Here is a 15209-nt window from a genome sequence, read left to right on the forward strand (position 1 = left end):
TGTAACTGCAGTCAATTTTTGCATTGTTTAAAAAAATTTCCTTAAACAGAAATTATTCAGAATTATCCGTTTGTCCACACACATGTATGTTATGAGAAATACAATAGCTTTTCACATTTTTAAAATTATCAGCGTAATTTACATTTTCTTCCCCCTAATATCAAGTGAAGATTTAAAAATGGTGCAAACTGGAACACAAAGACAAGTAGCTACGAATGCTGAAATACAATCAATTTGGAACATATTAGTGTTTCAAACTATAAATCCGTGAGAAAAATCCCAAATATTTGGCATGATCCCCTCACCACACACCCCCAAAAGGTCAAAGCAAGATAGCCTTTCAAAGTAACAGTGATTATTGCATATTGTATCTTTGGAAAAGCAGAGTTTTAACCAAAATATTTTTAACGTAGTTGAAATACAGGTGTATTTATTTCAGGGAGGAAAGAAAAGCAGAACACATGATCAGTAATGTTATCAAATCAATCCAGTTAATTTGTTCCATCCTTGCTTTGAGCAATCCCCCATACCTCAGATAATCCAGTTGAACGAACGGGTACTTCAGCAAGCGCAAGAGCAACAATCCAGTTTTACACGACCAACTTCTCATTCTGTAGAAGTCCTTTAAGAATCTTGGTCTTAACTTGTATTAGCCCCTCATTTAAGTGCTGACAGGTAAATTAACATATATTTCAAACTGATACAACAGGGAAAAAAATTTACCTTCCTTAAACCAGGATATACAAAAAACAATTTGCATAGTTACAATTCAAGCACAAAGTCACTGTAAATAGGTACAAAAGCTTTATAAATTTACTAAATTTGCTGCTGTTTGTCCCAGCCAAATCTCAGAGAGGCATAAATGTAAACTTGAAGGGATTGAGGAGAACAGTCAGTGTTTTTGCTTAAAAAATATGTAGAGAACGCTTTTTAAAGGTTTTAAAAAATATTTTCTGCAGCAGGAACAAACAGTTCAAACCCCAAAGAAAGCCATCCAAAATGCCCAAGTTCCTCCTATACAGCAGAGAAAGTTTGTTCATAGGTTTCAAACCTACATACAAAACGAGGCACTAGTTATGCTATTTTGGAATGTGTCCGTGACCCTAACACTTCAGTTCACCCCAAGACTTCCAAAACACTGTTGGCTTCTAACTTCCTAGGAAAACATATCTTCAGAAGGTGGTGCGTAAGAAAATCCAACAAATGCATCATCTGCCTCTAGCACACTGGCATTAACAATGTTGTAATCAGAAGAAACGCAAACTGAGTATGGGACCATTTCTTCTGTAAACACTGCATCAAAATTCCCAATATCATCTGGTCCAACCTAGAAAACAGGAAGATCTATCAGTTGTCATAGTAATACAGTGTTTTAAACTTGTGCCTGTCCTTTAGATGAGGCTATCTCCTTTATGTCATTCTTTCCTATTTAAGTACAGGAAATTTAAGGAAGCACACCACAGCATCCCTGAAAGCAGCTAGTAAAAGCCTGCTTGTTTCTTTTAGGCTGGAGTTAAGGCCAAAGCCTACACACCTTTATGATGTGATAAAACTAAGAAATATGAAGAAACATCTCCTCCTTAAATGACTGTTAGGGACACGCAAAAAAACTTAAAAGCCAAACCCACACAAACAACAATCTCCCCCCACCCCCCAAAAAAAACCAAACCCAAACCAAACCCCACCAAATTCTCTTGCTCCCTTTTCAATCAATAATAGTTGTGTTAAAGTGTTAAAGTCTAGCAACGGTACTTTTGTTACAATAGATCAGCTTCCTGGTAACACACCTAAGAACTAAAGCATAGCAGTATTTAGTCACAGAGGGGAGACAAGACAGCTAAGGCTTCTTCACCAAACAGACACAGACTCAACAGAAAGTGATGCTCTGATGTGGCCTTAGGAAGGACTTCCTCCCCACCACCACTCTTCCCCCCTGAGTTTTTGGACAAGCAGTCACACATTGACACAGTTTAAACTGATGGTATGATAAAGAAAAGCTACAACTAAGGCTTAATAACTACAAAAAAAGAAGCAGGAAATCAGTCTTCTGGAAAGTCTTCAAATAAAGAGGCTATCTGTATTTTCTTCTTTGGTATTCAGACCCCACAAAAATTGACAGTATTTTCACATGAACAAGCAGAGGAAACAGTGATATGTCAAACTGAGTTTTAAGAAAGAAAAAAAAAAAAAAAAGACAGTATCACTGCTCAAAAGTGCAGTCAGCACTGGGGGGTTCCCATTCTTCACCATTCTGAAACAAACATTCTTTGCAAATACATCAGCCCTCAAAGGCAGAAATTTGGCAGGTATGAACTAAAACAGCACCAGGCACCTACCACGTTAGGATTAAATGGTGGTGGAATCTTCTTCTGAAGAAGATCAGTCCAGCTGAGAGATTCAAAGAACGGGTGCTTTTGAATTTCAAGCTGCAACAAGGAATAAAGATTTTAGATACTTCAGAAATCCATCCTGTGTATCATAGTAAATAGTACTTCAGACTGCATGCATGTAAGGAAGTCCTTCATCAGTTTATTTATTCACAGTTTACTTTGCAATAAAAGCTGTAGTTGGTAAAAACAGCAATTAAGATTTGTTAGCCTCCCTCTACAAACTGATTTCCTTTTAAAATCATATTTTCTGCTTTTAAGCCTTAAAATCAACCACCTTGAAGTGTACCACAGAGCAAGAATGTTTTCTGTTAGTATCTTTGCTACTGCCTTTAAAGTTCATTAGTTTTTGTAAAGCAGATCATTGAGAAGCGTCTGCTTCAACAACTCTGCAATATGCTATTTAGGAATCAGCAAACAGCTATGCAAAATGCCACCGTCCTTTCATCTTGCTCCACACTGTGAGAAAGTACAACACAGTTTAAGTGCTCTATTACAAGGTCAACAGACTTAACTAATGTTAAAGGCTGCAAAAAGAAGACTGTAAAGATCTCACAATTAACGGATGTAAGAAGTCCTTCTAGATTATTCCTCATTGCACAGTTCTGAAGACATCTATAATTTCTCACATCACCTTCTTGCAAACAAAGTTTTTGTTGTTACACTGGGAAAACATTTGCCATGATTTTAATGCTAAAAAAAGAGCTACTGTTTGCACGGTACTAGTATTCCTCTTTACCTGAAGACTGGTTTTTTAGTTAGGCTGACATTACCAAAAAATAGCCTTTTCTTTTGATTATTTCCTAGTTTCACTACAAACAGTGAAACCTATCTTAGTACACCTTGGTGACCACTATACCAGGAATTGTGTTTCCTGTGCTGGCAGGTACAGCAGCAACTGAGCTCAAAATGTTTATATCCCATGACAATCATCTCTCTCCTATCCCAAACAACTTTCAGGGATTGACCACACTGGTGTCTTTAAGGAAGAAACAAAAAGGAAGAAGACAGAGACAGACATAACAGAGCAATCTCTATCTCCAGCTATTAAACCTGTGCTGTGCACACAAATTTACTGATGTCGCTTTAAACGAAGTAGGGCTTGACAAATTAGGACATTACATACAAAATCTTCCCTTGCTCCAAGTCGGCTTTGCCGATCTTTCTCCAAAAGTTCTTCCAGAATAGACCAGGCTGTAAGACTGATTCCTGGGCGCAGAACTAGGGGTTTATGAAGAATGTTCTCATACATCTCAGCAACATCACGGCAGTAAAAAGGAGGCTACAAGAAATAAAAGTTATACATGAACTTGAAGCCACATGTGACATTTTATTTCATGTGTATGGATCAGTAAATGATTCTGTAAGAAATACAAACTGCTAGCAGTAAAGAAGAAATCTACCTCTTCTTATGCACTAACTTCTAATTCAGCCATCGTTACTGCCAGATCTTTACACTTGATAGCTTCCCCACCCATCTCCTCTTCTCCTAAGACGTTCTCATACCCCTAAGTAGCCACAGACGCCGTCCAGCTTCAAAGCTCCCATTGAACTTGTCTGAAAAGAACATGAGAGTGGAAGAACAAATCTATCTCCCTACTTAAGGTCCTATGGGAGGAGATAAAACTAAAGAAAACTAACAGGACAGATTGTTACTGGAGTAATTACATATGACTAGAAGCAGCATAGTAAGATTTTTTTTGTTCTAATGCTGCATCAAGAAGTGGAAAAGCAAGGAGAAAACCTGGGAGACCTAAGTAAAAGAAGTCTTCTAATTTTATTTATTCCAGTATTTGGCAAAATTTTACTTCTAAGTTGTGTTTTTTATTAGGTATTATCACTGTTGATTCAGTTTACTCTCAATACACTCAATACTCTCAATACTCTCTTCCTTCACTGGCACAGGCTGCCCAGGGAGGTTGTGGAGTCGTCTTCTCTGGAGATTTTCAAAACCCACCTGGATGCAGTCCTGAGTAATGTGCTCTGGGCAATCCTGCTTTAGCAGGGGAGTTGGACTAGATGATCTCTAGAGGTCCCTTCCAACTCTGAAAATTCTGTGATTCTGTGTAATATTCCCTCAAAGCAATGACTACTTGTCTTCATTGGAGTGGATGTCCAGCAGTTCAGTGGAAAGCAAAGTTTTAAACATCAAGAGGCAATGCAAAATCCAAAAGAGAAAAACAAGTGCTAATGTTAAGTATAAGACAAACTGTTCATCCATTTAAGTGGAGTATTTCAATATTTTGCAAAAGTTAGCATCTTTAACAACACTGCAGGGTTATTTCACATAAAGGAGGAGAGGGGAAGGAAACAACCCCTGCCCCCCACATATTAAGTACATACCAGTCCATAAAGCATTTCATAAAGAACTGCACCAAGGCACCACCAGTCTACTGTGTTGTCATAGGGCTGCTTTTTAATGACTTCTGGTGCAAGATACTAAAATAAAAAATAAAGAAGTATTTTAGAGCACTAGGCTAGCAAGAACAAAATCTAGGTTTTAGTCCCATCCCAGTAAACACCTTCAGGAAAAATTGCTTCATAGCAACTGTAAGACTGCTAAGTATTTATCTTGTCCTTCCACAAACCTGGCAAATACTTCATCACCATCTGGTCATTTACCAAGTAGGACAGCTGTGTTCTCAACTGAAACAATACTTCCCCCACACTATTGTTTTGCCAAACTACTTTGCCACCTCTGTTATGAAACTTGTTTTACATTTCAGATAGGTTGCTGCACAGGCAACATCTCTCAGCAAGCTGGCTACTAGCCATGCCTATTCTGCCATCCTAAGCCTGTATGCTCCCCATCCAGGACATAAAAATGAAAGGAGATATTAATTCTGCCTCAATTCTATCATTATTGAGAAACTGAATGACCTACATTAAGTTTCACTGTAAATCTCAATGAAAGTGTGAGTTGTGAGTTGCTAAATTAGAGGTTCTTGTCAAATAGTCACTTGACTGATTTGTGATAAACATCTGATACCATTCTTGTCAAATAGTCGACTGATTTGTGATAAACATCTGATACCAAACACTGAATGACAATGCTAATTGGGTTCCATCTGCCTCACAAGAAATCTATTCAGCATCTCAGAGCTTACTAACATTACAGCACAAGGACAGCCACTTGTAGGAGACTGTTCTTTGTGAATACGCAATATAAAATTACTGTGGCTGGATCATCATCACCTCAGTCCTCATGTACAGCACACAGTTTCTAACCTCTCAAAACAAGAGGATTCTCACTTCTATCATTCTAGTATCCAAATTCTGAAATTTAATTTACAAGTAGATGATAGCATTGTCAGACAAGGCACAGCCCGAAACTCACAATTTAATCAGATCAGTATTTCTCAAACTTACAGGGCACTCACGCATACAGAAACTCATCTGTCTATAAATGACCCATCATCTGTATGCGTGAGTGCCCTGTAACTCATCTGTCTATAAATGACCCATCAAAAGCATGAAAAGCAGCCAAAGTATTTTGAACTCAACTACTTAAGCCTCCTTTCAGCTTCTTAGGTGTTGGAACTCACCCAGTCATTCAACTTGGTGTTTAGAAATACTGGGAAGAGCATTACACTTTTTGCAGCAATATGAAAGATTTGAATCTACATCTTGGATTAGAAAGGCTAATACACAACTGCTATGTTTAGTCTTGATATTTTTAAGAACTCATATGAAGCAACAGCATTAACTTAGATTACAATTCATGCAAGTCTAAGGTAAGTGTGAAGACTAAGCCTCTGAACATCAGAAAAAAACCCCAAAGATGTTCTCAAACAGATCCAGAGTTACCAGTATCCTATACATTGTCCCTTGAAATTTCCAAAATACTCAGCAAATACTGTTTGAGCTCAAATTTACCACTCAGCTTTATGGATTCATACTCTGATCATAAGTAGGATAAGTTGTTGCATGTTGCCACCTGCCTTTTTTTTTTAGTTCAAATGTTTCAGCTAAATACTACTCCTTCCCTCATCCTTCATTGCCTTCAAAGGCCTCTTCTGTAATTTAATTTATTTATCAAATTATCAAACTAATCCTGGCATTTCAGTGACTCCCTCATATGTGTTCAAGACTTCCAGATTTTAAGTTTTCCAGTGTCGTTTTGTCAGTAAAAACACAACAGAGTTCAATAAACTCAGTCAGCAAGTTCAAAGTTTCGTGTATATGCAAAATTTGCTCAAGACTCACAGATGTTAAGACCCTATAAACTTACTAAAAAGTAGTGGCAGGATATGGTAAGTAGATTCATATTGGCAAATCTTTTGCAGCCTTTACACAAGCCAACCGTCCTGTGTCTAGCCAGCAGTTAGGAGACAAGGGAGGAAACCATGTTTGAAAAGGACTGGAAAAATGGAGGAAGGAAGAGATGAGTTATGGGCATGAGTTTGGGTAGTAAGTAGGAGACACTGCATATCAGTAAAAAGGACAAAGAATAGATCCGCAGGAAGCTTGTCATTGGTTTTGTTTCACATAAGAGCTTGTTAAAAGAATGCAAATCTCCAACAGTACCAAACAGAATATTTGATCTTCCAGTTACACAAATATTAGTAATAGTCAACAGTCATTAATTACTAGCCAAAAAACCCACAAAAATTGTCAACATACTTCTGGTGTCCCACAAAAAGTTGCAGTGGTATCAGAACTTGCAATCCCTTCTTTACAAAGTCCAAAGTCTGTCAACACAACGTGACCCTGTTTAAGAAAGAGCGGTATTTTAAAAACAGAACATGCTCAACATGCAGATACACATAAGTGTCAGTTTTGTGAGAGGACACAGAAACCCAAAAATAATGTTGCATACTTACTAGTGAATCTAGAAGAATGTTTTCTGGTTTTAAATCCCTATTTAAAAAAAAACAACAAACAACATGTTAATTCAAAACAGCAGTCACCAACACAAGACCTTCATAGGCAAGGACTTTAATTGTCCAGCTGAAAGCTTCAAGTTTTGGTGAAACTGTTATCTTCAAGTTTCCCATAAGATGATTTAATTGTAGTGGCTTTTATTCAGTAATTTGTTCTATTTTGAACTTCTGCAGAACAAGGATACTTTTCAGAAACTTACCTGTACACGATATTTATGGAGTGTAAGTAGCCCAGTGCACTGGCTATTTCAGCAGCATAAAATCTGGCTCTGTGCTCAGGAAAGGAACGTTCTCTTTGTAAGTGAAAGAACAGCTGTAAATATGCAAATAATAAATAAGAACATTATACACAACAAATCAGGTTAATAATGTGCAATTTTAATAGTAAAATAATTTTATTTAGCCATCTACTTTTTTTTTTCTCTTAAACAACGTAAAATGAAATAAAATTGGTTTTGCTGCATGACTTTGTCATTCCTTTCCTCTCTTCCTTTCTTCTCTTTTGTAGCTCAGAAATGGATAGGTAACTCAAGCACATAAGGACATTTCCCTAAAACCAAGACCAGTCAAAGGAATTAAGAGTTCCTACTAAGCTATGAATACAAGTTGGCAAGATTAAATCCAGCAACATAGCCTCCTAACAGAACATAACCTGGTGTCAAATAAGTAATCTTCCATTTCTGTATATGCTTGTATTCAACATTTCGTATGTAGGCATTTATAGAATCGTATGCTGAAACCACCTTGATGTAGATCACTTTGGGAGATGTATATTCCAAGCTGATCCACAAATCTGCTCAACTACAGAGAGCTGTCTGGCTTCAAAGAGTTTGAGCAGATATGGAAGTCTAACCAAAGATTAAATCATAAACATTCAGATTAAACTATACTACCCATTCAACTTCGAAAGATTTTCAGTAAACAGAAATTTTCTGTTTTCCACCTACAAAGTCTGGGAAAAAATAAAAAGCCATCAAAGCTTTCCAAGCACTTCATTCAAATTTGAAAGCTGTTTTGAACCGTACTTTAGTTTGCCTGGAAGAATGCCAAGGTAAGTTGTGGCCAGGAATTCAAAGTAGAGCAAACCAGGAGTTTGCTAATATAGTCTAAATAAGATGACAGTACATTAGACAAGAGAAAGGCCCATCTTGTCCCAACTCTGACACTTAAAGGGGTCAGAACACCAGCATCATAAATGCTGACAGTAGGCCACATTAATATGAACTAATGTATACCCCAGTTCATATCTCATCCTGATTTACTGAGCAAACTTTACACTTGTCTGTGTATATTCAGCTGCAGTGACATAATAGGAAACCTTGAGATACGCCGAAACAAGCTATTTAAATTCTACCCCTTCTCCTGCCCCCGTTCAGCTACCAGAGTTTTATCATCTACAACAGTATCCTGCCTCATCCTTTTCTCTTTTTCTGCTTTATGTACCTGTAAGACCTTCTACAGAAATGTGTACATTTTACACCAATAAATTACCAAATTGAAAATACAGCAAGTAACAAGACATACAGATCTTCTTTAAAGCATGTAGGTTGGATATTTCTGTTCATACAGTATTTTTTCACTACACTTTTTTCTTCAATCAAAATTAATTTCCTAGATAGGTCCAGGTATTATTAGTCTACAAGACTCTTGACTTTTCACAAAACCTTCTGAAGGAACGGAAGCAACATTTTATACCCTTCTCACGTGTACTGGCTATTCAACCAGTTTACACATAAGTTTCCTGAGCACCTTGGAAGTACCGGGTATTTTGAAAAACAGGTCCCTAGCTGAAGACAAACTGCTCCACAACATTTTATTTAAACATATACAGACTTTCTCCGTTTCTTTCACAAGTTCCCCCCCAAGTTACTTAACGGCTCTTCAGATTCAACAGCATCGTTTCAAGGAAAAGAATCCCGAGGATAAGGCTATTTGGCAATAAGTAATTAGACCACGCAAAGCTACAGAATAATCCTAAGGTTCCCAATAATATCAATATAGTAAATTCACTCACTAGTTTCCTTCTTTCCGTTTTCAAAATACTAGCATCTCAGCTAATGCAGATGCAAGAGGAAAAGACAATTTTACATGGTGGAAAAGTGCCAACATAAGATTAATTTGAAGTAAAGGTAAGTTTATGTAACTGTAAAATACACTATTTGTATGTGACAACCATGAATAAATTTGGGATTGAAGTTGTTGATAAGAAAAGGAACAGGGTCTGTATAGCTATAGAAGTCTGTAGTAACAGCAGATAATAATAGGATTTTCAAAATTGGGAGAATGCTGATCACAACCCATCGTAAAGGATCATTTCATTCCTCTCCCCCTAGAATTAGAAAAATAGAGACACTCAAATCCAAACACAACCACCACATACCTCTCCTCCATTAACAAAATCCAGGACAAAGTAAAGCTTTTCTGTTGTTTGGAATGAGTAATGTAATCCAACCAAAAATGGATGTTTCACATTTTTCAAAAGCACATTACGTTCAGCCATAATATGTTTTTGCTGCAAGAAAGTAAAACATAAATAAGTAAACAGGAATGATTTTGTAATTAAGGGAAAAGGGAAGGGAGGTGGGTGGAGAAAGAATGTTTCTCTTCACCTCTTTCCTATTAAGAACAATTTTTTTCTGCAGCACTTTGACAGCATAGTATTTCCCATCCAGTTTTCGTTTTGCAAGAAGGACCTGTGAAATTCAAAACAAAAGAAGAAATGCAATTGTTGCCGTTCACATTCTATTAGTAATATTTTCACAATTTCAGCATAACTGGAAACTATCTGTACTATTTTTTCCACAATAAATTCTCTTTGCTTTTAATATAGTCAATCAGCAATATAATGACCAATAGAGTGAGCTTGCAGTTCAGTAAAATCTATCACGATAGCGATATCATGAAAGACTGAATTATAACATTTATTTTCCAGGACCTGCTGAATCTCTGTCAAGATCAGTTTCAGCTGGTTTTCTAAGTTTTAAAGATAACTTAATGGAAAACAAAAACTTCAAAAATAACCCGAAACCAAAGATTTCAAGAGCAATTATCAGTTGCATCTTTGTAGAACATCAATATTTAAGCCACTGTTGCTCACTCTGCTCCATAGCATTAGGGGTTTGACAAAACAGTCCATGCCAACAAAAGGAAATACATGATTTGTACTCCAGCTGCTGCAGAAGCACAGGGGTACCTCCCTTCCTCTCTGAGGGAAACAGAGGATCCCTATTGCTCTTAAAGAGAAAGGGAAACGCTCTCTTTTGTTGCTCCCAACAAGTGACTGGGGCAGCCAACAACTGCCACGCTAGGGAAAAAATGGCAGGGCTATAAAGAAGCAACAATACGGATCCAATACAACAGTTTATACACCACCCTAGACTGATACTACTTCCAAAACCTCTGGCCAAGTCTAGGCAACAGTTACTATACAGAAGACACCAGCTAGCATCCTTGCAGCAGGAAAAGACACAGTAATAAGAAAGCTCACCTTGCCAAAGCTGCCTTTCCCAATAACTTTCAGGAAATCAAAGTCTGTTGGTTTAGCACTGAAAGATATTTAGGAAAGAGACAGGTCATCTGGGTAGAAATTACAAGCTTTATAGCTATACAGCAGTTTAGTGTAGCACTTGAGTTGTAATGCGAGAACGGTTTGTTAGCACACTCCTTTACTCTGCATTCTACCCAACACCTAGACTTCTACAGACCTTCCCTCGGAGACAATGATTCCTCTTCACTTGCAATTCCGTTTTCCTCCAGGGAAAGCATTCCAGTTACAAAATAAAATAAACTCAAAGGATGTAAGTTTAAGATATAAAGGTGGAGCAAGACTGTTCTTTTATTCTTCATAGTCTTAGTTTCTTATCATTTTTAAGTGCCCATTTCCCCATGGCTTTTCCTGGAGCTTATTTCTCATTTCCAGAGATTCTCAAGATTACATGATGGAAGTAAGGACCAAGTTCATTATCTAGTCTCTATTTGCTTAACCCATTCTTCCCCCCCATCCATTCCTCTCTCTTTTTCAATTGCAGCGAGGAGGGAGGTCCTAACGCCTTCCTTTTTTGTCTGTGTACATATGAACTCGCCCTCAGTTTTTCCACTTCCCATATCACCACTCCTTTCAGTTATTTCCCAGGATTCCCTCATTTTTTCTTAAACACAATGCAGAGATATTTTTGTCAGCAAAACAATTATCCATGTTTGCAAATTCCAAAACAACAGTTACATTCTTACTGCAATCTATTAAGCATTTCCTCCTGTTAGCCCAGAACAAATCTGTGAGGAAATCAAAACCAAAATAGCAGTCATCTAGATGAGAAAAGCACAGATTCACACATAACCAAGAAAAGAAACTCTACAGAAGACACCAAATGGCAAAGCAAGTTAGGACTGCAGTAACTAGGTTTGTAGTATCAACAAGGCAACATGCTCTTTTGCCATGCATTAAACCAAACTTGTTTTCATAAACTGTTCACATTCTTAACAGTTGTGTGACCACTCCCAAGACAGAGAGGTCATCTTTGCTATAGCATCCTTTCGTAAAAGGATAGCAGACTAACAAAATCTGAAGGCGAAAAGGAAAAAAAAAAAGTTTTAAAGGTAGTTGTTTATGCAGTACAGGATTCAATGTTTTGCTTCCTCTGGAGCACTGCAAATCAACAAATAAAGGCATATATCCAAAGAACTCTTCATACTATTAACAATTACACTCAGTCTAATTTTTCAGGTTTTAAAATTAATTTTAATAAAATTTTAATAAAATAAAAATTTTGCATTAAATTGAATTACATCTTAATTCAATTTAATTGAAACCTACTGAGGATTTCCAGATGGTCCCAAGTTGATATTCTGTGAGGTAGAGTTTAACTGTTGGGAGAGACAAAGAGGTTTATGTTTAATGATTATTATTTATTTTTTTTTAACTCTCCCTTCTATTTGAACCAGTATTAACTTCAAAATACTCTACTAATTTGCTCAATCCATACCCTTCACGCTTGTTACAATAGATTTTTAAAGAGATCTAACATCCAGATTGGGAACTTCATAAGCTAAAATATCTGGCCATCATCACCTTGTCGCAAATTATTTCTACATACAACATATTCAAGGATGAAAGTAATAAAATAATTGCGTCCAGACACAGAGGACAAGATTAGGAAAAAAGATTTAAGAGTGTTTCAACAAACAACTTGTTCTTTATCCAGAACTTAACCCTTTCTGTATTTGCTCTAGGAATGTACGTTTTACCTTTCATCATAGATTTTCCAGTATGTTACCAATAAAGTAATTTTAAACCCAAACTGTTTATCCAAGAGTAATTAGTGAAAGACACAGTGCTTTAAAAAAAAAAAAAGTGAATATTCTCCCCACCCCAAGAAAAACATTACCAACCTTTTCTATCCTGACATTAAAGGTTAACTAACTCAATTCCAGGAATTACATGAATCCTACGAGTACACACCCAGACAGAATTTGTAAATTACAGGGAGGGAGACAAGGAAGCCACTATAATTTAAGTATTTTTCTCCATTTTGTTTTTGATTAAAAACAAACACACATTTTGGACATTATCAGAGAAGGATAAAATGCATTCAAATATGTTACCTGGGGACAGGCTAGCAGGCATCACAAACCCAGTACTCCTATAGAAGCAGAGAGCTCCCTGACAGCAGTGCTGGATGCTACTATTCACTAAAAAGAGCCAATCACACATTGGTACTGGACAGTTTTAAAAAAAAGCTACTATGTAAGTTTCAAGATTTTTCTTTTTTTAAGGGCTTATTTTTGTTCCTTATTCTTCAGCTTCATCGCTTACACAGTAACTATGAGAAAGTGAATTTACTATCAAGAAGTATGGTCCAGGCCACTATGCATTAGCTCTCTTCCCATTTTGCAATTTGTTGTGGATTGGACACATCATTTATTTTACACAGAAAGTTTAGATCACTCCACATTACTTAAAATACCTTTCAAAGGAGGAGGAAACTCCTATTTTAAATTAGAACTTTGCTGCATGCTCACTGTGCTGTCAAGAACCTCAAAAAAAAAAAAGCAGCAAAGACTGGCATCTCTGGAAGTGAAACTTGCAGAAAACACCAAATCTGCTCTGGATGACGTACAAATGAAAATGACAACTGTTACATCTTTAACAGGGGTTGAATAAGAAGAAAAGTACTAAGGTCACATTTGTATGCCAAGAAGTAAGCCGCATTGAAAACAAGCTTAAATATGGCACTTCTGCCTTCCTAGAAATACTCCATTTTTCAAACAGCACTGTTTCTGGAGGCTGTAAATTAATTTTCAGAGAATCCATCTAGCTATGTAGTGGCTTTTGTGACAAAAGAAGCTTCAGACCACACAGTGTTATATGTGAAATGAAATAAAATCCATCCTTGTTCCTGAACGACTTTTAGAAAGACCGCATTTTTCCCTGTGAATATTTCTCCCCCTATTTAAAAAAAACAACACATAAGCAAACAAAAAGACAATTAATCATTCAATCTCCCCTGCTCCTTGCCAGATGTTCTTAGCAAGAATCTTTGAAGAGATTGCAAAAACTGACAGCTAAGCTATGACTAAAGCTGTGTTTCTTTAATTCATATAGCAAGTGGGGAAGAAGCAAGACAAGGCTAGCAATCACTTTTACCCCTCTCTGCAGTTCACATCTGAGAGAAAAATATCTTACAGCCCACAGCAGAACACATTTATTTAAAAGAGCACAGAGGGGATTTATTGCAAAACCAACCAGTAATTTTCAATAAATAATATACCTAAGATTGCCCTCAAGTAGCTAAAATTTAGAAGGCTCTTCTCCTGTTTTATTACCTTCCGACTGCTCCTTTCATCTTCATCTTCAGATGGATCCGACTGGTGTTTTGGGTTATCCATCTGAAGAAATGCTCTGACATCTGGGCTAGAAACACAGTTAGCTTCATTAGCACACCGATAATCTGCATGATTATCAGCCATAACCATAGGAAGCATAGCATTAAACAGCAGCATACAGAGGAGTTACTCACCACAAAGTTTTATATTTAAGTTCTCGTAATTAAGGACTGTGTACAAGAAATGCTTTTATAGCAACATAATTCAACTGCTGAATGTGTCACTTACAGTACACAAAATTTGCCACTTGCAAAAAAACTGACACGTTAAAGTATATGTATGTGAAAACTTCATAAGGAAATGCTCTGCAGAACTACATTAGAAGGTAATTATTAGAAGAAAGAACACTATCTAAAGCATGAGTTCTAACTGGCTAGCAACCACCAGGAAATCAACCTTCCTTCAAAAGACTGAAGAGTTTAAAGCCATTTTTAGTTTTCCAAAATTAGTGAAATAGTCCAACACAATACAGAATGAAAATACACAGTCTGTATCCCAAAGAGAGATGCATGTCCCAAGAGGTACATGGTAGTAACGTTCCTGTTCCCATATGCTTTAAAGTAGAAGATGGTGATTTATTTATTTATTTATTTTATTCAGAGTGCATTCTAGCTGGGCACTGACAAGACAACGTAGGAAATCCTTCTGGTCAGCTGCAGGACAAATGCTATCCTTCAGGAACCAGCAAGAGAGACTACAGGCTTCCCACAGTACCTAAGGAGATGCATTTTAACTTCAGCATTGGTTTCTAGCTTCTGTCTTGGTGGGGGCTGTGGGAGAAGGACTGGGAGAAGGGAAAGAAAGTAAGAGAATTATGAGAACCCACTCCCAGGAAGCGAGGCTTACCCCACAGTAAGCTCAAAAGAATCACAGAATAGTTTGGGTTGGAAGGGATCTTTAAAGGTCATCTAGTCCAACCCCCCTGCGATAAGCAGGGACGTCTTCAACTCCATCAGGTTGCTCAGAGCCCCATCCACCCTGACCTTGAATGTTTCCAGCGACGGGCAATCTACCACCTCTGTGGGCAACCTGTGCCAGTGTTGCACCACCCTCACTG

General features: G+C 37.2%; 1 protein-coding gene across 2 annotated transcripts in view; it reads right to left on the reverse strand.

The window, feature by feature from the left end:
• Positions 1-395: 395 nt before the first annotated feature.
• LOC104286925 (serine/threonine-protein kinase Sgk3) overlaps positions 396-15209 on the reverse strand; it is a 29043-nt gene continuing 14229 nt past the window's right edge. For both annotated transcript variants that reach the window (XM_009885570.1, XM_009885571.1), the window contains 12 exons: positions 14093-14180; positions 12084-12133; positions 10758-10815; positions 9880-9963; positions 9651-9782; positions 7471-7583; positions 7211-7247; positions 7011-7097; positions 4731-4826; positions 3514-3669; positions 2337-2426; positions 396-1327 (listed from right to left, as the gene is read on the reverse strand). In XM_009885570.1, the coding sequence (XP_009883872.1) occupies positions 1157-1327; positions 2337-2426; positions 3514-3669; positions 4731-4826; positions 7011-7097; positions 7211-7247; positions 7471-7583; positions 9651-9782; positions 9880-9963; positions 10758-10815; positions 12084-12133; positions 14093-14180 (1162 nt within the window). In that variant the 3' untranslated portion in view covers positions 396-1156. The remainder of the gene's footprint in view (positions 1328-2336; positions 2427-3513; positions 3670-4730; positions 4827-7010; positions 7098-7210; positions 7248-7470; positions 7584-9650; positions 9783-9879; positions 9964-10757; positions 10816-12083; positions 12134-14092; positions 14181-15209) is intronic.

Source organism: Charadrius vociferus, unplaced genomic scaffold (assembly GCF_000708025.1).
Source record: "Charadrius vociferus isolate BGI_N301 unplaced genomic scaffold, ASM70802v2 scaffold835, whole genome shotgun sequence".
Classification (NCBI taxonomy): Eukaryota; Metazoa; Chordata; class Aves; order Charadriiformes; family Charadriidae; genus Charadrius; species Charadrius vociferus.